The 25,147-nt window shown below is 39.9% G+C and overlaps 7 protein-coding genes across 7 annotated transcripts; 2 read left to right on the top strand and 5 right to left on the bottom strand.

Annotated features, from left to right (window-relative positions):
• Positions 1-657: 657 nt before the first annotated feature.
• BDB00DRAFT_939119 (histone-fold-containing protein) lies at positions 658-1,607 on the bottom strand (the record flags this gene model as incomplete). The annotated part of the gene is made up of 2 exons (XM_053129309.1): positions 658-1,370; positions 1,582-1,607. 2 exons carry the CDS (start codon positions 1,605-1,607, stop codon positions 1,010-1,012), a joined length of 387 nt encoding a protein of 128 aa, XP_052979523.1. The 3' UTR covers positions 658-1,009.
• A 347-nt stretch (positions 1,608-1,954) lies between these two features.
• BDB00DRAFT_824160 (pyridoxal phosphate-dependent transferase) lies at positions 1,955-3,898 on the bottom strand. Its single transcript, XM_053123586.1, has 6 exons — positions 3,585-3,898; positions 3,471-3,500; positions 3,019-3,410; positions 2,630-2,923; positions 2,457-2,531; positions 1,955-2,385 (listed from the first exon to the last, which is right to left on the bottom strand). Exons 1-6 carry the CDS (start codon positions 3,756-3,758, stop codon positions 2,067-2,069), a joined length of 1,284 nt encoding a protein of 427 aa, XP_052979522.1. The 5' UTR covers positions 3,759-3,898; the 3' UTR covers positions 1,955-2,066.
• On the bottom strand, positions 3,899-5,394 carry BDB00DRAFT_824155 (uncharacterized protein). Its single transcript, XM_053123585.1, has one exon. It carries the CDS (start codon positions 5,316-5,318, stop codon positions 4,344-4,346), a length of 975 nt encoding a protein of 324 aa, XP_052979521.1. The 5' UTR covers positions 5,319-5,394; the 3' UTR covers positions 3,899-4,343.
• A 1,286-nt stretch (positions 5,395-6,680) lies between these two features.
• Positions 6,681-7,720, top strand: BDB00DRAFT_763985 (purine nucleoside phosphorylase; the record flags this gene model as incomplete). Its single annotated transcript, XM_053119434.1, has 2 exons — positions 6,681-6,873; positions 6,963-7,720. The coding sequence occupies 2 exons, from the start codon at positions 6,681-6,683 to the stop codon at positions 7,718-7,720; spliced, it is 951 nt and encodes a 316-aa protein (XP_052979520.1).
• A 114-nt stretch (positions 7,721-7,834) lies between these two features.
• On the bottom strand, positions 7,835-12,632 carry BDB00DRAFT_763950 (DNA topoisomerase; the record flags this gene model as incomplete). The annotated part of the gene is made up of 16 exons (XM_053119432.1): positions 7,835-7,954; positions 8,029-8,145; positions 8,224-8,502; positions 8,615-8,851; positions 8,927-9,106; positions 9,182-9,294; positions 9,387-9,732; positions 9,807-9,992; positions 10,084-10,248; positions 10,344-10,454; positions 10,528-10,641; positions 10,719-11,037; positions 11,125-11,218; positions 11,276-11,546; positions 11,631-12,281; positions 12,354-12,632. The coding sequence occupies 16 exons, from the start codon at positions 12,630-12,632 to the stop codon at positions 7,835-7,837; spliced, it is 3,582 nt and encodes a 1,193-aa protein (XP_052979519.1).
• Positions 12,633-17,981: 5,349 nt separating this feature from the next.
• On the top strand, positions 17,982-18,377 carry BDB00DRAFT_824143 (uncharacterized protein). The gene has a single exon (XM_053123584.1). The coding sequence runs from the start codon at positions 18,094-18,096 to the stop codon at positions 18,346-18,348; it is 255 nt and encodes an 84-aa protein (XP_052979518.1). The 5' UTR covers positions 17,982-18,093; the 3' UTR covers positions 18,349-18,377.
• Positions 18,378-19,881: 1,504 nt separating this feature from the next.
• Positions 19,882-21,949, bottom strand: BDB00DRAFT_872558 (uncharacterized protein; the record flags this gene model as incomplete). Its single annotated transcript, XM_053126975.1, has 9 exons — positions 19,882-20,028; positions 20,118-20,269; positions 20,349-20,644; positions 20,883-21,010; positions 21,094-21,265; positions 21,341-21,477; positions 21,555-21,614; positions 21,696-21,803; positions 21,878-21,949. 9 exons carry the CDS (start codon positions 21,947-21,949, stop codon positions 19,882-19,884), a joined length of 1,272 nt encoding a protein of 423 aa, XP_052979517.1.
• Between the last annotated feature and the right edge of the window lie 3,198 nt (positions 21,950-25,147).

The following is a 25,147-nucleotide window of genomic DNA, read 5'->3' as shown; positions in this document are numbered from 1 at the left end:
ATCTAAACAGTGGTTTCCCGTTTAATTTTACCCTTCATTAAGAGAAACCCTCAGTTATTTTAACTTTCTTCTATATCCCCTTTAAGCATAGTACACTGCCTGAATCACGCTCGTTTTGTGCCAACCCTCAGTAGTTTCAACAATTTATATACCCTCTTTGCGGCTGAAATTAAACGAAGAACCACTGTATGTGAGGCACCATACTTAGGACTCTTTGTCATATGATAGTATATCTTCATTGGTGACATAGAAGGCCAAGAAACCAATTTTCGGGTTTCCATCAAACGAATTGTTCTCTTACTATTAACAATTTATTATCTTTAGTACTTGTAGAGAAGAGGAGGAGGACCTTCTCGCAAAATATACCCAATGCAAGGTTGACGACATCCAAGCGAAACTGAAAGTGCAACAGAGAAGGCTCGTGTGATACATTGTTGGGCTGCATTAAAAGCTGTAGAAATTTTCCAAAGGAGAAAGAATAACAATGTGCTCAAAAGCTTCTTAGCTGTATAATAAAAATTAGCTAGCATTACAAACGTCTTTTATTCTATATTATGGTGTGACTGAAAGAGCATTTATCGACTCAACAAAACTTTTAAGCAGTGCTTATTAGCAATAGTCGTGATTATTATGGACGGGAAGATTGTCTTTTAGTTGCTCAAAGTACGACGACACACAGACGATAGAAGGTTTTGCTACGGAAAGGCATGCTACGCAAGATTTTCTCTTTCATGTTTACTACTAGGATTAGCATTATCGATAGTCTAAAGAAGAGAGAACCAAAGGAAGAGGAGGGGTTCTTTTATATTCACCAAATTTACGTGTTAGAGCTAATTTCTTGGTAAAATCATTATAGAACAGACAATGTTGATAAAATGCAGGGAAGAAGGAAAAGGGATCCAGGACAACGCAACGAAAAAGAAAGATTAAAAAAAGAAAACTATTCGATCAATGTACAATTTAAAAGAGAGAAGATGTCGTAACCGAGAAAGAATAGGGAACTTATTGCTTAAAACTCTCGAGAAACCTCGCCAGACTTCTTGTTCGTCTTTTTAAGGAGCAACTCGCTGTGGATGTTGGGTAAGACATCACTTTGCAGGACCGTGGTATGGCCGAGTAGCTTGTTCAGTTCCTCATTGTTTCGAATAGCTATCTTGAGATGATGTGGTAAGATTTGATGCTCTTCGTTACCATGTGCAGCATTACCCGCCAGTTCTACAATTCCAGTCACCAAATATTCCAGGGTGGCAGCGACAAAGACGGCTGAAACTCTGCAGACTTCCTTGGAGCCATGACTCCTCTTGAGATAGCAATGAATACGGTTCACGGGAAAGTTTAATCCAGCCTTGGCCGAACCAGCCCTCCTTGCTCTCTTGCCGTGGCATTGCCACCGGTAGTACTTTTGATTGATCTTCTGTCGGTCATTCGTGAGAAGTGAAGGAAAGTAGACGATGAAAGGAGTAGATTGAGTTGAGGCGGGAAGAAAGAAAAAGAGAAATGGATGCACCTCAAAAGAAAAGATCACATGGCCGACAAAATACGGTTTTGGATTCCTGTATTGTGAACCACCCACTAACTTACGGCGCTTCTTTTTTTGCTTGCTTCATCGTTTTTTGAAGGAGACCTTTTGGTTTCGTTATTGATATTAGAGGATGTCAAAAAGAGAGAATCTGGGGGTATTCAGGCACCACAAAATGTTTGTGTTCATGTTATGGAAGTGTACTAACTAGAACATAAAGAGCCAAGAGCCGAAAATCATTGCTGATTAATAGCATATCCTAAGTATAGCTGCTATTATACACAGGCAAACCGTCACCTTCAATGATAAGATACTGTACACGCTTGACAAACTTCATTCTAACTTGCAAATTCAGCAAATACAAGCAAAAAAGTTTTTCCACACATAGAGAATTCGCAAAATACTATAAGCATTCGCTTACGAACAGAATACATAGTATCATAGATGCTTTATAAATAGTGGTTCCGTGTAAATATTTGCAGGTCATGTCTCACAATCCGTGTGTTCAAGGTACTTTATTGCATTGGTTTGAATCAGCATGTTTTATTTAAAGCTGCTGTAACACTTTAGCCAACTTGGAGAGGCCAGTCTCTAGCTTTTGGCGATCGAGAGTAAAGGTCAGTCGGAAATAGCCTGGCTTGCGCGTGTGGAAGATATGTCCAGGAGCAATGTATACGCCTTGCTCCAATAAAGCAAAGAAAACTGCCTTTTCATCGTCAACAGTGGATATTTTAGGATGAGACGTTGCGTCAACCATTAAAAAGTGACCAGCCTGGGATGGGATGTAATTCAGTCCGTGCTTGTCGAGTAGACTTGTCGCACACTTGTATGCATCGGCGATCCGTCGTTGGTTTGTGGCAAAGAAACTATACATATTCACAAAGATATGAGCGTCTTTTCCGGACTTGGGTATCTTACTATACCTATATCCTCATACCTATCCACCCATTCGGCATCTTCTAGCATATTGCGCAGCAGTCGGTCCATAATAGATGAGATATAACTGAACAAACTATTATAGCAATAGAATGTACACGAGGGAGTATAGTGAGTTCCTTGTTTGAAATAAGTCACCAGAAGCGATAGTGTAGTATAGAAAGAAAGACTTACGCTGACGATTTCAAATATTGGCGCAGTTTGGTATTGTGTTGGTCAATGATGAAGCCGACGCGGAATCCATTCAAACAGAAATCCTTGGAAAACCCATATATCACGTGCACCAAGGCTGGGTCAATCAATTGATCGAGATTTCCAAAGCTTAGCAGAGAGGTAAAAGGATTCTCCTGCTTTTCATCCAGAATGTGGCTAAATGTGGATAAGGCATACACTTCATCCGAGATGACGTGTAAAGTGTGCTTTGACGCAAACTTGAGCACTGTTTCCAACGACTCACGCGAGAAGCACCTTGTGTGAAAAGAACATAATGGGGTGAGTTTCTTCCCTGATGTACATGTCTGTGCGTATTACCCAAATAGGAAAACACATATCTTATGACGTACTTGCCCAACGGGTTGTGTGGATTTGTAATCAATACCGCCTTTATATTCTTGTTGTTCTTTTCTTTAGCGTTTTGGAAACATTCTTCCAGCCGGTCCATGTCAATGGAAACGTCGCCATCGTCTGTAACCGACGGATAAAAGGGAACATTATCGACTTGGGTGCCAACACAGACGTCCGAGTCAAAGTTGCCGTAGTATGGCGCAATGACCAAGACGCTGTCGCCTGGATTAGTAATGCCTAGCGTAAGGAAAAACACGGCTGCGCCAGCACCGGTTGTGGTCAGGATGTGGTCCGTGATCAAGGGCAAAACAGGCTGGAAGTTGCGGTTGATGAGCCCGGCAACCAAGTCCCGAAGTTTTTTGGAACCATGTGGATCGCCATAGCCCGTGTCCTATTTTTTTGTTGGATTTTGTCAGCAATATGACAAGGCGCATTCCCTCTGTTATTTTACCTTAGCCTGGAACTCAAGCGACGTCGAAACCTGATAATTATCATCATTGTAGCAGACGAGCAAGTCTGATTAGTCTATTCAAAAGCTTGCATGAAAGTTCTTATCATATCATACTTTGTCTTTCAACACATCCTGCATAAGGTCGTTTTGAGCCACGCCAATGTTTAGTATTTCTGCGTCCGGGTTGAATATGAGGTGCGCCGAAGCGTTGAATGTCTCTCGCATGGGATTGACATTGGTCATGGACACAATGGCGCGATCAGAGACATAGCCCTCCTGAGAATTCATTGCTGTGTTTTCACCGAAAAGAAGAGAGAAGAAGCAGGTTTATGCTAGGGTCGTCTTTGTACACTCGGCAGTTTAAAATAAGAAAAGAAAGGAAAGAAGCTGGAAAAAAGCTTGCCGGATAAATTTATAAAGAGACAATCGCTGCTGTATACCTAATTGTATGGCTATTGTTTTCTGATAGTGCTGTGTCATGGTGGTACAAAGTATGCAAATCCGTAAATCTTGGAAGGACACATGTGGCATGACAGTGCTTCATTACAAGCAGCCCCCCTTGTGCGCATGGATCTCAAACAAATTAAACTTCTCAACAGGCATACCAAGACCCCTGGCTACCGCTGCTGACGACAGCTACAGATGATCCATTTACTGCCACCTCTCAATTGATACGCTCATAACGCTCGAAACATGGCATCGCTGACAGCAGCTCTTTGTTGATATGGCCACAGACTTAATTGCCTCGTCCATTACACGCACCGATGGTGCATACACGCAGCACCATGCCATCCTCTCTTCAAAAACCATCTACACAAACTGATATATAAGCTATTAACATTGTTCGAATAATAATTATAGGAAACCAACAGATTAAACCTTTTTAATGTAACTTTTAGTCTGCTCCCCGTGCTCTTCCATCCACTTCTTCACGTTGCACGTCAAGAGCGCTTGATAGTTGCCCATCAGCGTCTTTTCCTTCTCCACCTGCTTGAAACCATGTCGCTTGATCAAAACCTGCTCTGCTGCCATCGTCATTTCATTTGTCGTTGCCAGTACTTCTTCGATGCCGTTCTCGTTGGCGAACGTCATGACGCGGTTGATCAACAAGGTGGACAGACCACAGCTCTGATAATCATTTTCGATAGCCAATCGCTGCAACACCGCCAGTTTGTTCCCCGTCGCCTCCGCAAATACTCGATACGACATTTTCGGCTGGCAAAAGCGCGGCACGGACAGACCATACTTGCGATAGATGGAGGCGCAAAGCTCTTGCATTGGAGTACCCAGCGGTTTCCGTTTGCTCAAGACGCGTTCTTCATACATGGCCAGACCAGCCATACCAATAACTTGACCATCCACCGAAAGGACCCAGAAATGCGACGGCAGTTGCTCCGATGCGGGCTTGCGGACCCGTTCGCCTTCTTCGTTAATCTCGTAGTTCAAGTAATAGACCTCAGGGTCGCTCAAATCGTTCTCCCGGCCCTCCTCTACCATGTCTCGCAGGTCGTAGCGCTCTGTCTTTAGGAAAAGAATGGCGAAACCAATGGCCGCCCACGCTGCTGAAATGAACAGCTTTAAAAAGTATTCGGTCCATGATTCTGGACGTGGCCCCGGTCCAAGGAGTGTACTTGGTACAACAGTCATCAAGCCGGTGTAGCCAAATAGCCATAATATCCACGTCATGGGTGCCCATAGCTTTGCTCGTATGCCTTCGAGGACAAGTGCATAGGACGTGCTGGTAAACACGGCATTCACGGCTTCTCGATCGCCGGGCTGGTATGTTCGTAGGATAAGCTTGGGATTACGAATGTTAGTGTCGTCGTTGTCGCTATTCTTGGGTGGCATGACGAAACCTTGAAAAATGAAAGACGGATTGTGTGATGGAATGAGACAAGGAAAGAAGAAACCAACAAACAAGAAAAAAAAAAATGCAGAAGTTATGCCCCGGCAAAATTATTCTACCACGCACACACGTGTTTGGGCTTTCATTTGGTTCGGCTAAATAGGACCCGTTCAATGGAATTCGGCTTCCTGCATGGTGGGGTTTATTTTCCGGCTGAACCTGCTGGCTGGTTTTGCTTCCGGCTGATGCTTGACAACTGCTGCGGCCGTCTTGAACTTTTTTTTCGCTTTGTCAAAGAAGGCAAGCAATAAAGTCTCTGCTGTTGATACAGCTATGACCTGGTCTACTGGACGAGTCTCTTTCTTTTGGGTACAATTGTCCTTTTGCGTTACGCATAAGACAACCAAAAAGGGCAGTAATTGCCAACCTGAGTCCTTTGAGCGCGCTTCTTTAATTCTTCAGGGAGAGGAGGTGTAGGAGTCTCGATTAGATGTGCGTTTTTGCAACACTCTGCAGCAGTTAATTGGTCACTGGTGTGTTGCCTAGCAAATGCAATTCGCATTATTCTGCCACACGGTCTATGGGGGCTGCGTTGGGAAGAAGGAGCTGCTTAGTTACAGATACCGGAACTGCTACCAGATGATAAGCAAAGTGTAGATAGCCGCATTCTAAAAGACTTGTCGTGATGATATTGGATCAAGGCAATCAAAAGATAATGACATACATGTATGGAAACGATTTATCAAACTCTTTACTTTTATGAGATAGAACCTTTCTTACAAATAAGACGCTTCTCAACTTTTCTGTTGTACAGATGCTTGTTACTTACACAGGTACCGAAATATAGCTGATTGATGCTATGATCCATGTCTAGCCAACAACGGGAGAAACTTAAGAATGTTCACCACTAGTATAAACTTAAAAAGTAATGGATACAGCGGAAAAAGTACTGTACATAACAGCCTTTTCCTCGCTGTGTAGAGTGAGTTCAGTAGATAGGAAGAATGGAACTTTTCGAATAAATGCCACACTTCTCGATCTAAACCAGAACGATACTTTGGTTAAGCCATTTGTCCCTGAGAGTCTTGTACTCTAATAATAAGCTCTGGTAAACGGCGGTTTGATCTCACCTGAGAGCCCTGCAAGTATCCATATTTAGTTGCGCCATCGAAAGATACCAGGTATCTTTTGCTCCTTGTTTCCATTATCGTCCACAGTATTGTGAAATTCGACCTTTTCATTGGCCGTGCGTGTGTAATTTGGACACACAGTCACCAACGATTTAGCATATGTGCCTCTTTAAAAGAGTGCATGATTTTCAGTTCTTCTCGCACTCCTCCTTGTTTATCTTTATACACAACAAGATGGTATTCATTTCCGAGATTACTTACACTACCAGCTGCAACTTTCTTAAAGAAAAACTGCCAGAACACTTTCACAATGTTCGGCTTGGCATTATCTGTGGTTCCGGTCTCGGTGGTCTTGTCGACACGATTGAACAGTCGTCCAAAGTAGAGTTTCTTTATGGTGACATTCCTGGTTTTGTTACTAGCACAGGTAAATTGGGTTGCTCGGCCTCATTCTCTCCATCCATAGTAAATGAATTTCGTTAAACTCATTCAGTTGTTTTGTTGTTTCAAAAACAGTGAGTGGTCATTCCGGAAAGCTGGTTTTTGGTTACCTTGGTGATTCAAGAACGCCTACAGTATTTATGGTCGGCCGTATCCATTTGTACGAAGGCTATTCGCCACAACAATGCACATTCCCTGTCCGGGTCATGAAACTCTTGGGCGTTCAAACATTAGTGGTGACAAACGCTTGCGGCGCACTGAATCCAGAGTTCAAGGTCGGCGACCTGATGGTGATCAATGATCATTTGTCGCTTGCTGCCGTGACAGCCGAGAATCCTTTGATCGGCCCCAATTTGGATACATTTGGCCCACGCTTTCCGCCTGTCTCAGATGCATATACCTACGCCCTGCGCAAATTGGCATTTAGAGCTGCGTTCGAGACCGGTATCGCCAAGGATGATATTCGTGAAGGTGTCTATACTTATTCTTCAGGTCCCATGTATGAAAGCCGTTCTGAAGCACGCTTCTTGAAATCCATCGGCGCTGATGTCGTGGGAATGTCGACGGTTCACGAAGTCATTGTCGCGCGTCATGCTGGCATGCAGGTGCTTGGTCTTAGTCTGATTACCAATCCTGTCGTTGTCGCCAGGGGTAAAGATGCTAAAAAGGAAGTAATGACCGAGATGGGCATTGAGACGGTCGTTGACGATGGTGTGGATACCGAACTGATTAAGGCAAACCATGAAGAGGTGCTTGAAGCCAGTGCTAGACGTGCTGATGATTTGCAGCGAATGATGACTCGGTTCGCTGACTTGTGGGCAAAGGAGCAGTAACAATAAGGGAGGGTTGCAAGTCATACTTTGTTCATTTCGTTCTCGTTAGATAGAAAACAATCTTTAATGTATTCTGTCATTTGTATGTTGTATACGCATATAAGCAAATGTAAACTACGGTGGTGATTCTTGCTTGGGGGCCGCCTTCTTCTTTGCCACGCGCTTGCGCTTGCGGCTGGATGTTGCTAATGGCTTTGCATTGGCAGCAATTTCTTCGTCCTCTCGTAAAATTTCCTGTTATAGAATAGTGTGGAAGATTAAGCTGAAGAGTCCACTTCTAGATACATAGTAGGTAATTCTAAACTTACTCTCCAGTGAGCCAAGATAACTTCGAGATCTTTCCTCCAGAATTGCTTGGGCGTAGTAGCCTGGATTGTTTCCATCTCTTCCAATTTCTTCTCTCGTTGCCTTCGAAGCTCTTCGACCTGAATACATTACAAAAGTAGCGTATTAATTTCTCAGCATTCTTTGCAAGATAGGACACAGGCAGGAATTGTATATACCTTTTGACGAGTGAAGCCACGGACGCTGATGGAAAAGAGATATTCATAACCAGATCCGCTTTCCTTGGCTGCATTGTCCTCGTCTGCATCTTCAGTGGCCAAGACGCTTCTCTTCTTGAGTGGGTAGATACGCTGCAAATCATGCTTCACAAAGTCAGCAACAACATCTTCCTCCTTGCGATTGACGTAGGCGAGCTCCTTGTTAATAACCAGCTCAATGAATCGAGCCTTGTTATCCAGTTGGGAGAACTCGTGCTTAAGAACGTGAACGAGATGGTCCTAGACATTACGGTCGTAAAAGACATGTTAGAAACCACGCATACAATCTCTTTTTCTGTGTTCTCCTCTTTCTATCAACCATTCTCAGTTAAATACGGTGCTGTCTTTATACCTTTCGCTTTTGATAATATTCTAAACGAATAGGATAAAATTCCTTGAGAATTTCCTCGGCGCTTTCGTATTTCCTGAGTCGACCATCCTTGTCGAAGCACACAATGTTTGTAGTGGCAAGAGAGGATGTGATTTTGAGAGCCTTCAAGATACCAATATTTTCGGCCGTCTCGAGCTGCTTAAGTTCGAGTTGAATTGTAAATTCGATAGCACAATCTGTAGAGTTGTTACTGTAATCCTACATACAAAAGAAAAATTACAGTAAGTCGATACGCGATAATTGGTAGAGTTGCTGCATAGCTAAATCACTTACGACGATGTTAATTTCTGGTTTCTTGTCCTTGGGATCACGACAGACTTCGAGGTAGTCTTTGAAAGTGTCGGTCCATAGACGAACAGGAAGTTCTGTGACCTTAATGTTGCCTTCTTCCGTGACCTCTGCAATACCGTTGCACGTGAATCGGCCAGCAGTAGAGGCAGTAGTGATCTCGCCCTTTTTTTTTGCATAAATATTTCAAAATAAAGTTTGCCTTTATGCTAATCGTAAATCTCGTTGTATATACTTTACCTTGAATCCGCGATACCATGGCTTCATTGGCTCTGGTTCCTGATCATCCATCATGCGTATCAAATTATTGACGATATCCTCAGGGCTGTAGTTAGGGATAGTTGTACTCCAGCCTTTTTAGAAACAATTGTATGATATTATTATCAACTAAGAAGATCGTAATGGCATTTTTTAGGTATATGAAGAGCATGGAAACAAGTCTTACCAGTGCCAATACCATCAGCGCCGTTCACTAAAACCATGGGAATGACAGGCATGTACCACTGCGGTTCAATCGACTTGTTTTCTTCGATAAGATAGTCCAGAATATCGTCATCTTCCGGGTGGAAGATGGTTCGACTGATCTTGGAAAGACGAGTGAACAGGTAACGAGGACTGGCAGCAGCCTTACCGCCTTCGTGACGAGTACCGAACTGACCGGACGGAACCAACAGATTAATGTTGTTGCTGCCGACAAAGTCTTGTGCCATATTAATTACAGTGGATGCCACGCTGTTTTCACCATGATGGTATTGCGTTTCGCCAGCAACATAGTTGGCGAATTGCGCAACCTAGGACAGAAACTATGTTAGAAATTTCACATAATTATCTTCATGTTTTTATGTAGCTAGGTACCACACCATACCTTCACTTCAGTGTTCTTGCCACGCTTAATCGCACCATAAAGAACCTTTCGCTGACCGGGCTTGAAACCATCAATGACAGATGGAATGGATCGAATGTTATCCGCCATACTGAAAAGCATCAACTCACGGTTCACAAAGTCAGAAATTTTGATCTTGTTGACGTTGTGATCGATGTAAATGCCAGGCTATACGAACAGAATACAGTTATAGTTGGTTAAAAATACTTATATTCATACAGGCTATTCCTTTTCCCTCTCTCTCCTATTGTCAACTTACAGAGTAACCAGTGAGCCAGTCTTTACGATCATTGACCTTTTTCTTGTTGAAAGCCATGTCGATAAGGCCGCGATCATCGGTATCAGGCACTTGGAACTCTTTCATGTGGATCTCAGGTGCCGAGAAATATTTGCGAGCATCAGCACGGTCAGAAGTACCCAAACCCTGTCATTACCATCATACATAGGGAAATCAAAAGACATAAGAAGATATTCGTGCTGCATTCTCGAGCACTGTAAAGTACCATCCTCCTGCTTTACCTTGAAGTACTTGGGAAGCCAACTGTTGTCTTGATTATTCGCGAGAGCCCATGATTCGTATTCAGGAATGGTGAAGAAAGAGACTTCTTCCTTGGTGCGCTTGTGCTTGCACTAGAGCAATAGTACTAAATGAGCATCGGTGCAATTACGGCACTTAAATACCGGAGAAGCAATATATACGAACCCGGATAATAGGGGTGATGAACTCCAACAAGAAACCAGGAATATCGAGCAAGGATGGGAACATTTCATCAAGCAAGTTGATGATAAGACCCTTGATGTGAGAACCATCATGATCCTAACAAGAGCAACATTCAAAGAGCAATTTCATGGTCAGACCTAATACAAGATTTCCACCTTTTTTTGATATATTACCTGATCGGTCATAATCATGAGTTTGCCGTAGCGCAAATCATCAACGCTCGTATATGTGTTTCCGTGCTTCAAGCCCAAGATCTGCTTGATATAACCAATTTCCGCGTTGTTCATGATTTGGCTGTTGTTAGCATCTCGGACGTTAAGAAGCTTACCACGGAGTGGGAAGACGCCGTAGTGATCGCGACCGACCACAGACAGACCACTGAGCACAAGTGCTTTGGCGGAGTCACCTTCGGTCAAGATCAACGTGCACTTTTTGTTATGAGGCTTATAACCGGCAAGGTTGGCATCTTCAAGCTTGGGAATCTTTAGACGCCTTTTGAAATTCCATGGTAAAGGTGTAGACTATTAGCTCTTAACGATCTTGGGTTCTTGTGCAACATCTCCAGAGAAATTCACTTACCGAGACATCTTACCGCCGTCAGCACGGGCCATCTGTTCCTCTTCCTTTATCTTAAATGATCGGACGATGTTGTCAATGATACCGGACTTGGCGACTAAAGCACACATTAGTTTTATGTTTCAATAAAATACATCCAAATCTGACAACTTACTTTGGCTGAGGAATTTGTCGCTTAGCTCGTACTTTGAGCCAAATGCACTCTGACGCAGAGTCATGTTCTCCTTGGTCTGCGAATCAAAGGTTGGGTTTTCGATCAAACAGTTGATAAAGATGGCAATGTGATTCTTGACCGTGAAAGGCTTGACGTTTTTGCTACCACACTTCTTTTGAACTTCAGGGAGAAGGCCCTTGACAATTTGATCCACGACATGTGCCACATGAATGCCACCTTTGGCTGTACAGATCGAATTGACAAAGCTGACCTGGTATACATCGCAGGTTAGTCAGTCTGGTCCATTCCATATATAGTTGCTTTTCTCCCTTGTGCACCCGCATTTTTTAATTACCTGGCTAGGCTGTCCATCACTGACAGCAAAACTGACTTGCCAACGATCAGGCGCACTGATATCGTGAATGATGGGTTTTTTGCCCTCGGCATTACGGATCTCCATGGTCTTGGTGTACAGATCGACGTATTTGTTGAAGCCCTTGACAGGAATCTTGGTGCCGTTCAAATAGACAGACACACCTTCAACAGTGCCAGCCATATCATACACACGCTTCTTGATTAACGCCTCGAAATCCGCATCCATTTCCGTCATGTTGAACTTTGCAAGGTCAGGCTTGAAGGTGATTCGAGTGTACTCTTCACCCTTCTTGTTGTCGGAAATGCGTGGCGCACCCTTGACGCCCATGTTGTTTTTGAAGATCTGCTTGTATTTCTTCTTCTCTTCCTTGTCTGCCGTCTCGATGATAAACTCGGAACTGAAGATGTTGCAGAGCTTGGCACCATAACCGTTACGACCACCGACGATCTTTTTCTCGCTGTCGTCGTAGTTGGATGAGGTAAGCAAATGGCCGAAAATCAATTCAGGAACATAAACGTTTTCTTCTTTGTGAACGGTAATGGGAATACCCTTGCCGTTGTTGTGAATCGAAATCAGGTTTTGCGAGCGGTCGATGATGACCTTGATAGTATTCATGGTGGGATCGCGGATCTATTATTTACCATGTTAAATAAAAACCATATCAAATCAGGTACAAAAAGACACTATGTCTTCGTTTTTTACCTTATTGTCAGCAGCGTTCACAAGAATTTCATCCACAATCTTGTAAAGACCAGGCACATATTTGATAGTTTTGCGCTTGATGACTTCCTCTTCCGAATCAAAGACCCACATTTCCTGCTCTTCAGCCTCAGTGGATCCGATATAAGTGTCAGGACGCAACAGAATATGTTCCAGCTGACTCTTCTTTTTGTAAATCTCTTCAACAGTGCGCTTTCCAGTAGCAGTAGCAGCAGCTTTCTTTGGATTGGGTTCGGGAGTCGAATTGCTGGCTTCCGCCATGACTTGATCACCATCGTTAGAGGCTGGTGCAGGCGATGAGGCATTCGCATCGTTCTTCAAGAACAAGTCGAGCGTTCCTGATCCACTTTTGGCAGCGGCACTCTTAGCTGCTGGTATCTTTTTGGTCGTCGTTGTTGTCGCTTTGGGTACTGACTTTTCCTTTGGTGCTTTAGGTTGTTTGGGAGTTCTTGGTGTTCTAGGTGCTTTAGGCGCTTTAGGCGCTTTTGGTGGTGGTGTCACTTTGGCCTGCAAAACAAAAAATAAAGAATTGAACAAAAAAAAGTTTAGAAAGACACGCGCGTCTCAACGGGAGATGGGTTGAAAAAAAAATATGGATATATCTATTTGTAGATCGTGGTACACTTACCTTTTTCTTAGGCCTTTCTGGAACGTACTCATCAGATTCTGCACCAGCATCCTCGAAATCAGAGCCACTAGAGGCATTCATAAATTCGTCTTCGTCGGAAATGGTCATGGTAAAGAGGTTAAGAATGTAGACGCGAACTAAAAAAATGCCCCTTTCTCCTTTTTGCGCTGTTCAATTGGCGGAGGTGACTGTTCGAATCACGGTACGCGCGCGTATCACAGTTGCATAGTATTCATAATAGCGTGTCACTCGAGAGGTTGATACGCAGTAGCCGGGTCTCACCTCTCAAAAAAAATTATTTAATATAGAACACGACTGTGTGCGCCACAAGAACAAACATACTGCTAATGTTGTTGGATTTAGAATTATTAGTACTGTAGAATAATGATAAGACAGGCGCGAATGCTGCTCTACGCATACTACTGTTACGGTGAATTTGGGGTATTCCAGGTAGTTGCGTAACGGTTTATGTGTATGTTTTGTAGTGAGCACCAGTAATAATATCGTTTATTACAGACGGGTTGTGAAGTGATATGAGTGTAAAGTAAAGTAAAATGTGGATGGGTTATGTCCAAGGTTGTAAATAGTAGTGAGCTGATGTCTTGATTAAGCTCAGTGAGTAGAAATAAGGATCAGGGATGTTACGTCTGTCCAAAAAGATTGAGAAATAAGGATCAGGAATGCTACGTCTGTCCAAGTAAATGAGAAATAAGAGCAGGAACGTCTGGTCTTTAATAGAAGAGTTTATTTAGCTTCAGTTATGAGCAATAAACAATATGTAAGATAAAACAAGCCGTGTTCAGGTCTTGAGTGATTTAAAACAACACTTGAAAAGTTAAGTCAAAAGTGGGAGGTAGATATTCAATGTCTTTATTCAAATAAAAATGATGGGGTGTTTATATCATATCTTTCTGGTTATTTAATAATGTCTAAGATAATTCATGCTGCGGTTGCTGCGGTTGCTTGCTGTTACTGCGGTAGTTATGTATTGTATTCTGATTGCCGCTTGGTGTGTGGTTCTTTTGTATGTTTGGTTTATTTGTTATGGGTGGTTCTCCGGGTAACACTACTAAGTACGCTAAATCTACAAATAAATGCTAATATGTACCAGAGGAAGCATAGATAACAGAAAATCGTTACTGTGTCTTTGCTGACCCTGAGTTGTATGCTTCATTTAGAGAAGTCGTTTATTTACTACACTCGATGATGCGTGCTTTACTAGCATTAATAATGGAATGCGATCGTGTATCTAATATAACACATGGCAAAATCACTAAAACCATAACTTCTTTCGTAACAAATTAGTTATCTTCACGAGAGATGCATGGCTCGAGACATACGCGAGGCAAATGAGAAAAGTGATTGCAAGAAGAATTTGACAGTGCAGTGCACCTGGGCACTGCGCGCACTATGTTACTTTCCATATTTTATAGGCACGAATTCTACTGAGAAAACTTTCTGGGGTAACACCTAGTTATATAAAATTTACGTGCCATTGCAGATTATCGTAGTTTACACCCGATATATTGCTCAAAGTCAGAGAGTAGATGACGATAATAGTGAGATTCCGCGACAACAAATACAGTACTGTGCCTTGATTGCATCTATTAAGTCAACCTATTTATTGCCGTGTTTGGATGCTGCTGGGCACTTTGTTTTGTCTATCATCGTCATCTATTCTCTGGCTTAGGAAAAAACTCTTATTATGGTAACCATATAGGTAAATTGATTTGACATCTGTTTGCAAAGTACTAGAATAATACCTTTTTCCATTTGCGCCTCAGTTCCTTTGGATCCATCATATAACCTTGGCAGCATGATACACCATATATTTTTTGTGCATTTTTAAACAAATTTGTTTGTGATGGTAGTTATAAAGAAATGGCTGAGCTCCTTAGACTCGGTTGCACAAAAGGGTGTTATTTACTCGAATAGAATCAACTGAGGAACCCCACAGATTATGGTCCCTCACGTGAGGTCCGATATATTTTACGCCCGAATATGATATTATATAAAAAGATTACTTACTGGATCCCTTTCATCGTACATCTTCATTTCTATTGTAATCATCAACCGTTTGCTTATTAGCCTTCTTCCACATATATAATGAGAAGATATAAGCCTTTTCGTTTGTGTGAAGGCAAAAGGATGGGTAAAAAAAGTAGGACAGGAGGAAAAAGTAAGCATGTCGTGCTGCGGATACATGGAACCTGTCTGTGAGTCACATAAACCGACGTACATAACAAGGCGACTTGTTACTAATACGTTTTTTTCTGAAGCAAAAACGTATACAGTGGTCCCCCAACATAGCAAATCGGCAAAACTGCTGAAGCGGTGGAAAAACAGTACAGTATGTTTCCCTACCGGCTTATGCTCACAGACGACGAAGGTGGAATATCGGAAGAATATGTATTGCATGCAAGGATTTATTCAACGTCATCAGGAGGAGCACATTTCTATACCGTGGCTATAATCGAACACCGAAACAAACGATTCCTCGCACGCATGGACAACTTGGCCGGCAATCAAGTGCAGATAATTGCATCCGATCCTGATTCTATTGAAAGCATATTAACAGAAAACAGAAAGCATACGATATCGATACTGTACAAGAAAGCCGACCAGCTAATAGCACCGACGCCTTCATACACGCTTGATGAAGAGCATCATATGCAGGAGGTATTCGACCAAGTGGAACCAGGCAAGTATATAAGCTTTTTGCTGTTATAAGCTCAACGACGTGTAGCTGATTTTTCTAATGGTTTTTAGTGATCGCCTGCTGGAGGTGCTCAACTCCTTTGCCTACACCATTACAAGCATCCTTGTCGCCCAATTATTTCAGCGTCTTTCCGCATTCGAAAGTAAAGAAACCTCATCGACAGAATGATGTTGCTTGGTGTAGACCGCATCTCGACATTATGGTCTACGAGTCAATGCGCCTAGCGAACAAATTCCCTTTGGTCGAATTCGAGGCCTTGCCGGAACGGATCGCAAAATGGATAGACGAGCTCAAGGATTTGATAATGGATAAGCCGTTTCAAAGCTATTTCAAGAAGAAGATCATAGAATACTACAAAAATTCACCGAGCATCAGAGCTGCGAAAAATCCAATGTTAAAGATGAGCATTTTCAAAGACCATATGGTAAGTTTTGCAAAATTGAAATGTATACATAGTAGAACCTATGATATAATAACAATTATCTTTATATTTTATAGCCTGGATACTATGGGTTTAAAGGCAAAAAAATAATCGCAAAAACACTCCAAGACATGCTGGTACACGAGATCGATGCTGCGAATGAGCACATCAAACCGATGGATACCCCGGAATATATAGCCTCTGTTCTTGTTCCAGAGGTCGGTATGCGCCTTATTAGGGAAGATCTTGAGACGGCCGGTGAGACAGAAGAAGATTGTGATTGCACGATTAGGCTAGCAGAAGAATACAGTCCCCTCAGCAACATGGCGCTTTTCCGCATGGAGCGTAGCGTCGACTACGGCTGTTTTAAATATCCAGATGACGATGACTCAGACAGTGAAGATTAGGGCGACCAAGAGCATCATATACTCTGATGAATAAAAAGCAGAACCATACATTATCTTCTCCAACATATCCCTATACACTTTCATTTAATCTTCACTTTTTTTCTCTTTCTCTATATTCTTCTGTTAAAAAAAGAAAAAGAACAATGTTCAATAAAAGAAAATGTCAAACCTGCGTGGTAAATGGCTACCACTCGATATTATATCTCACTTACTGAACGTCACTACAAGGCAACATGATTATTTGGTCTACACAAAGAATTACACTTCCACTTTTTTTTGGTCTACGCAAGGAATTACAGATTGTAAGGAAAATCTGAAATTGGTGTGGGGAGAAGTTTGGTCTCCCGAAGGAGTGAAGATAGTAGAGGAGACATGTGTAACAGATGTTTAAACTCCTATATGTAAAAATTTGGTCTACGCAAGGAAAAATTTGGTCGCTCGAGCAACTCTGGTTTTTTTTATAAAAAGATAATGACGAGTCTCTCTAAAACTCAGACATAAAATAAAATAAAATTGGTTGCTACATAACACACAGCCAACAAACGCTTCTTACACATTCACATATCTCAACAACGAAAGTCTTGCTCAATGAAAAAAAAAAAAACCTTGATGTAATTAACTAATACTTTATATTTTTTTTAAATAGTGCAGCTACTTAAAAGGGCTTTCCAATGCTATTTTTCGAAACTAATTTCGCTTTACCCTCTGGTAGATTTTGCTCCAATTTGTCTATATTATAAATCATTTTAGCTTCACGGCTTTTTATTCAATTTGTTTATATGATAAATCATTAGTTTCACGGTTTTTTATTCAACAGGAATTCTCAAGTACTGACACACGATGCTTATAAACTAGTTGCAGCTCTTGCGACAACCTAGATGGCAATCCTTAATGGCCCCTGTCTAGTCCTCGCTTGTGGTTCTAAGAACTTCAGCTTTGATTATCTGCCTACGCACCAGATTTTCACCTGTTGTTCACGCACTAGTTCGACATGTATTGTTTATTTCAAACTGGTAATGACTTCTATATATTATATATTTGCGGCAGTAATAATAACAGCGGTGCTTTTCTAACTGGATGATATTTTATTCGATAGGAATCCTCAAGTACTGACACATGATGCTTATACACTAGTTGCAGCTCTTGCGACAACCTAGATGGCAATCCTTAACGGCCCCTGTCTAGTCCTCGCTTGTGGTTCTAAGAACTTCAGCTTTGATTATCTGCCTACGCACCAGATTTTCACCTGTTGTTCGCGCACTAGTTCGACATGTATTGTTTATTTCAAACTGGTAATGACTTCTATATATTATATATTTGCGGCAGTAATAATAACAGCGGTGATTTTCTATGGATGATATTTTATTCGATAGGAATCCTCATGTACTGACACATGATGCTTATAAACTAGTTGCAGCTCTTGCGACAACCTAGATGGCAATCCTTAATGGCCCCTGTCTAGTCCTCGCTTGTGGTTCTAAGAACTTCAGCTTTGATTATCTGCCTACGCACCAGATTTTCACCTGTTGTTCACGCACTAGTTCGACATGTATTGTTTATTTCAAACTGGTAATGACTTCTATATATTATATATTTGCGGCAGTAATAATAACAGCGGTGATTTTCTATGGATGATATTTTATTCGATAGGAATCCTCAGTTCATGGAATGGCTATTTCCATTTTGATCCTGCATTTTTATTCTATTTTGTGGAGGTGGTTAATCTTTTAAAATGGTTTCTCCAGAAAATTTGTCACATGAAAATGATATTACATGCCAGTCCTGTTACATTGACAATTTGATATATTTTATAATAAAGATATACAAGCACTTTTATCTATTTAATTTGTGAAAGCACCCTCGCAATGATTTATTATGAGTTTTTATCAGACTGGTCTTTGATTCATATAGAGCCAGTAGTAGTTTTCGTCAACATTTTATAGCTGGCTTGAGGATAGATAGAATCATTACACCTTATGAGATTTGTTACTTTATGGGTATTTCAGAAGTCAAGATGTGATATACATATATTTACTCATGTGCTTAAGCAACAGACATTGAAGACGGTAACTATTTAGTTTAGGAAGCTGACGTACTCACATTGAATGATAGCATCCTGGGAACCAAAGTGGAAACAAAGTATGGCAAAGCTAGCATTCAGCTAGTACAGTATAAATAGTACGTACAAGGTCTAAAAACACTGATGGTTTTCAAGGACATAACAAGCTATGCAAAGGTACAGCATTAGAGTTTTCTCTGGTCGTGATAAATCTCGTACGTTATCCACAAAAGTTTGTAATTAGCTAATAACTAGAAAATAAGAAATTCTGAAGCAACAATGTAGCCTACACAAAGAATACTACTACTTCTATTGTTTGTTGCTTCAGCAGTAGGCACAATATAGGCACTACACCATTCTTAAAAAAAGTTGCGAAATATATAAACTAAATCATTGTCAATTATATATAGCAAAGCACGCCACACGCATACATAATTATTTTATCACTAAGTATACTACATTCCTTAGCATTTGATAAACCATGATGTCGAATGAGTTGTTTTTTACTAATATAAGTGTCAATTTCAATTAATGGACGCTATTGATAACTGGGTATTATTTAATAGCATGCTAACAAATAGATATATGTATAACTTACAATAAAAAGGCATTCAATGCTAGCTTGTTCTTTTTCCATTTTCTACATAAAAGCACATCTTCCCTCTGGACGCAAAGGTTACATCCGAGTGTCCTCTTTATTACATTTTCCTTTGTCTAGTGGCGGTGTTTGCTTGTGCATTGGTGATGATGTCAAATAACACTAACTGTTTGCCAATCTGGATTGACTTTGGCTTCTTGAATAAGCTCTTGACTACTGCTTGAGACCCTCATGGTTTCTACCCAGTGTATCAGCAAATTGTTGTGTCATTATTGACTGTCATAGGTCATGATTATTTTGTCTTACTTTCGCTTCACCTCCGTCATTGCCTTCAACCACCGCCATATTCCTTTGGTTTAATTTTCTATTTACTATCCTGGGGTTCGAGTGAACTCGACTGTTTTTCTTTTTTGGAATCACTGAAGCGATGCGTAACTATATACACTTATGGTGTTTTTTTACTGTTGATGTTTTATATTTGAAATGTTGAAGAGAAGTTGAATGAGTATCATCGAGGCTTATAGCCAGCATGTGAGTATTTTTATTTATTTGATATTAAAGAGTGTTATTGTTTATGCAAAGGGGGTTTCAGGTAAATATTTTACAATGGTTTCATCTTCAAACTAATGATTATTGTTCATGTAGAGTGTAGTAAAGTAGGTATATCATATGTCACCACTAAGTTGTTTTTGGTTTTTTGTTATCCGCGAAAAAGATCCTTGGGCTTTCTTTATCGACCTGATCATTCATGATAGTTTCAAATCGTCTTTTTGTTGTCTTATCCATTAAACCAACGATGTCATTGGCAGCATCAATGATATATTTCTATATAACAATAAACTTTATATTAGCATTATCTCTAATAGCTAAGGAGTTTATACATATGTAGTATAAAAGCAGTAACAACAACTTACCGAATAGTTTAGTAAAAGGTACATACTTTCTTGCTCAATAAACTCATCAAAGTCTGCTAAAGAAGTGGGCAACACAACATAGTTATTCGAAACCTTCGATGCAACAAATACATCTTCAGTTCTGGCAACACTGTATAAATAAGCACGAAGGCCTTGAAAAAAAATTGGGTGAATACATGAATTATGGTGTTATAACATGCTTTTTCTCACACTTTTCCACTCCTTCCTTACCAATTACGTCCATTATCAATGGATTGGTGCTACAATTAACATTGATATCAACCCCAAATCGTTTTCGTAATTGAGACAAGATACAGATGTTGGTGACGATATTCTTGGATTGTTGCTCAGTTACAAGTTCGAATTCTGCATCACCTTTTTTGTGCTCGTTAGCAGAGAGTTCAACGCATCCTTCTTCGCCGTCTTCAGATTGGGTCATAACAAGCATGTCGATCCTTCGACCAAATGATGAAGTTGAAAGGGCGTCGAGCATTTCATTTTTTGTTGCTTGTGAGACTGCTTCACCCCTGAAAAATACAGTTGCATTAGCTCGTTTACGTTTATTATTTCCTTTACATTTATCATCACAAGACGAATGATAAATTGCCAACGTGAAAATGATTCATTTTCTGTCATTACATATTTGTGCTTGCTGTCAAAGTCAAACTGTATCATGTTGAATCTAAAAAATGACGCATTTATAAATAAAATGGGTTGACAGAGATACCATTTTTGATTGTAGGGAAACATATTAAATTCACTTACAGGTAGGTAAAAATATCAAATATTTTTACCTCGATTGAATCAATTGTGTAACCATCTTTATCCAGCAATTCCAATTTTTTCTTATATATGTATTTACGTGCACCAACAATACCTCCTTCATCATAACTCTATAAATATATGCATATTATATCAATATATATATTATAATAAGGGTCATTCTTCATATCTACTTTATCCTCGATTTGCTTACATTTAAAACAGTTTTCACAATAGCATCTGCATGATCATCGAAACACCGTTTATTCATATCTTTTTTCATCATTATATTGGCCAAATCTTGGAACTTTCCTTCACCAAGGTAATCCTTGATATTAATCGTTTCATTTGTTGTAATGGTATTAATGATACCAGATAAGCCAAGCCTACAATAACACATGTTTAACAATACAATCTTTATATTTAGATAATAAAAATCAAAATCAAAATAAACCACTTACTGTAAAGGTCCATCGACAGTTTTGACATTTTTATCGCACTTTATCATCTCAACACAATACTTGAAGAGGTGTTTTTGGTGGCCATTGGGAGAAAGAGTATCAGGAATAGAGGGAAGTACTGGTTTCAAGCCATTTTTCTAATTAATAACAAAACCAAATGTTAAAATGAGCTTGTTTCGAGTGAAGTATAACTAATAAGCGACTGTAACAGTACCTTTTGTTCTAAGTACTTTTTAACTGGGTCTAAAAGTGAGGTATCAATAACTTTTGAAACCTTTACATAATAACAATAATAGTAATAGTTAATATAAATTAAGGTGGTTATATTATTTAGAATTCGATTAAAAATAAATACCTCTAAAGGTTGACGAGTAACACTGCTACTAGTAGAATTCAAATGGGTTGCTTTTTCATCAGAGAATTTGCTCCAATCAATCGAATCCACATCGCTAGAAAAAGAAGTCTGTAACGAAAAAAATGGTCAGATATTCGATTTATTTAAATTCTCTTTTGAAGAAAAATTATAAATTAACTTACGCCTTTCATATAATTGTTTGCAGCTGTGTTGAATACTCTTTTGAATATTTTACGAAGATCTTGAGGATTCATAACGTTGGGTTGGTATTCGAAAACAAGTGGTTTATGTGATATGATAAATAAAGAAAGTTTAGCAAATCGCGTTGAGCATTTGCACCCTTCCAAATAAGTTTGAAGTTTATCTGTAAAAGAAAGTAACAATCAGTTTTTTTTATTTACAAGCCACATTATATGTAACAAAACAACTTACTTTCGAATTCTGTTGGCATGACAACTAGATGCAAATGGCTTGAATGGAAGAGATGAAAGGAAGAAGTAGGGCTGCGGCGCAAAAGGTCAGTTTACTTATTTCATTTGATATAGTAGCCCATTTTTTTCTTTTTTTTTGTATCCCACTTTATGTCAATATTGTAGTTCACATAATCTTGTGATGTTTCCTCTTGCTCCAAAAAGAGAGCGTTTCATTTTTTTGTTTCTTTTTTTTTTCTCTTCTTCAAAAACACATTATTTTACTTTGACCCAACAAGTAAGCTTATAATGAGATATGCCTTACAACTTTATCATTTTTAGTACATATATTAATATCAATAAAAAGACTATATTCTCAGTGTTTATTGCGTCAAATAATTTTTTGTATATCACATTGTTTATCGGAGCACATTGAAATAGATATATATTTTATTAAGACGAAATTGAATGAACACCCGCTGATTTCAGCTTATTGCTCTCGTCAGTTCACAAAGCTCGGTTCTGAAAAACCTGCTGGGTCGCAGGAAAAAGGTGATGGGGTAATGATGGGAAAGGGGAAACAAAAGATATAATCTGTAGTATACTAGAAACTACTATATATTGGGGTACTGTAAATTTTTACGTACTTCACCTTCCTTTTTTGGATTTTTATGTACTTAGCCTCCAAGTTTTTATGTACTTAGCCACTCAAGTACGTAAATCGGTTCTGACGCTGTATATTTGTACTATAAAATTTTACGTACTTCCTATTTGGGGATTTTATGTACCTGCTGTATTTGATTTTTACGTACCTTGAGCGCTAAGAGGACCATACATGTTGTTGTTGTCACTTTTAAGATTTATTTTTTATGCCAACTATTACCACTCTACGCACTATAAGCATACCCTATCCACTTGCATAATAATCACACAAGTACATTTTTTTCTTTTGATTTTAAGAACGTCGTAGCACTCTTTGTATATTATTAAGTTTCAATGGAGGGCAAGGAAGAGCAAACTATATTTTAAGGAAAAGAAAAAAAGGTACATGGATTTAGCAGAAAGGGGAAGAAGCAAAAAAAAAAAGGGAGATTTATACTTGGGATATTATTTATATGATAAAGAGAAGTAGAATATGCTTATTTTCCTGTCTTTTGCAATAGGTATAATACTACTGGATCTTGTAATAGGCTAACAGAAATATAATAGCGGGTTAGCATCAGCTTGACGCTTTATCCCTGTATGGAGATTTATATAGCTCATTACCGCTCAAATTCTTTTTCTTCTTCTTCCGTAATAAACGGTTTGTCAAGATGATTATTGTGCTGTGCGAGTTTACGATATATGACGGAGTGCGTGTATGCTACCTTGCCATGGATTTTCTTGAGTTTTTTAGCGACACGCTTCGTATTATCGAACTCGTAAATGTTGTTGTCAGGCGCTCTGCATGTTGCTATATAGTGAAAACCAGTAGGTCGGGTACAGTAGATTCTGCCACATAGGTGATACTCTGCTTTCATTACACTTATATGCTCTGGATAATAGACCATGCTGGATTCGTTGGACGCGTATTTTTCACGCCACTCGTGATCTTTTCCTAGTATTCGATCGTGAGCGATGATGAAGCTGGCATAGCTGACAATGTTTTGCATATAAAGATTTCTGCTGCTGGTTTCAACACGAGCTTGTATAATCTTTTGTTGCAGTAATTTGTCAAAGCTGCTTTCGGTGGGATCTTCAAGGTCCTCCTCATCGAAATCCTTATCCGTCAAGTGGAAGATGGATGACCGGTTTCGAATCTTGTCTCCTTGAACATAGGCCTCAGCCATTCATGTTTTGGCGCTATTGTCCTTAGGAGTAGATATTTTGGTGGCCTGTGGTCTTGTCTTGAATTGTAGATAGGCACGTAAAATATCATTATTCTTAAGTATACATTGGAGCACGTCTGCTGGGTCTCCGAATACCCCTTTGCACTCGATATTTAACTTTGCACCGTGGTCCCAGATAAATTGGCGGAAGGACAAGACAGGACCTGTAAAGTCCTGCTGTCTGGACGCACTCCAAAGGTCTGATAGTAAATGTGCTCTTTCATCATTATCGATTTTCGGAGGTTCAGGAATGTAAGGCAGAATCACCCTTAACATTATTTGTAAAAAGCAGTCGATGAAGCAAGCATTATCAGCATTGGGAACAATAGCGATTGGATACTTGTTTAGCGAGCTCAAATGCGAAGAACGTTCACTAAAGGTATCAGGTATACATAAGATTTACATTAGGCTTTGAATAATTTCTCTCTCAATTTACGTACGTCATATTTTTCGTTGCATTTTTCTTCGCTCTATATTCTTGCTTCTTTTGCTGTTTGAACAACTCTCGGATATCAGATAGCTTTTTCGCGCGTTCTTCTCGAGCATTGGCCGCTTCTTTTCTTTTTCTGTCACAATCTTCAGCTGCTTCTTTTTGACTACTATAATCGTTTTTTTCGGTATCCTCTCGATATTCAGGTACAGCCAAAGAGTCTATATACATGTTTTAATTAGGTTTCAATTACTGTATTCTCAAACTCTTACAAACAACAAGCTTATTGTTTTACCAAGTGAAGTATCATTAGTTGTTTTTCTTGCTCTTTTGGTTGGCTCATTTTGATCTGAATTATTTTCTGTATAGCGCTTTCTGGTATTAGTGGTAGAACTTCTTGACAATAATTGCTTAAGTTTCTCTGGAGGACGACTGTCGCTTATGTTTTTCTTTTTAGGCGCTTTGAAAGGACTGCATATATAAAGCGTAGAATAAGCCAGATGCTAACTAGTTTTGATGCAATACACACCCTCACTACGCTAAGAAGAAACTTACGAAGGCGCAGATATCTTATAACGTATATTTTTGCCAGCAAGAACATGTTCCAAGTTACTCTCTTCATTTCGCATGTAGTTGAAAAGTTCAGGTAACGTTGAAAGAATCGGCTTGGATTGCTGAACGAAATGGTAGATATTACGATGGAATGATTCTACGCCGTTCGTTGTTCTTGTGGCATTGAGTAAA

Source organism: Zychaea mexicana (assembly GCF_025766255.1).
Source record: "Zychaea mexicana strain RSA 1403 chromosome Unknown BDB00scaffold_38, whole genome shotgun sequence".
NCBI classification, from domain to species: Eukaryota; Fungi; Mucoromycota; class Mucoromycetes; order Mucorales; family Lichtheimiaceae; genus Zychaea; species Zychaea mexicana.
This window is presented reverse-complemented; position numbering and strand designations above follow the sequence as displayed.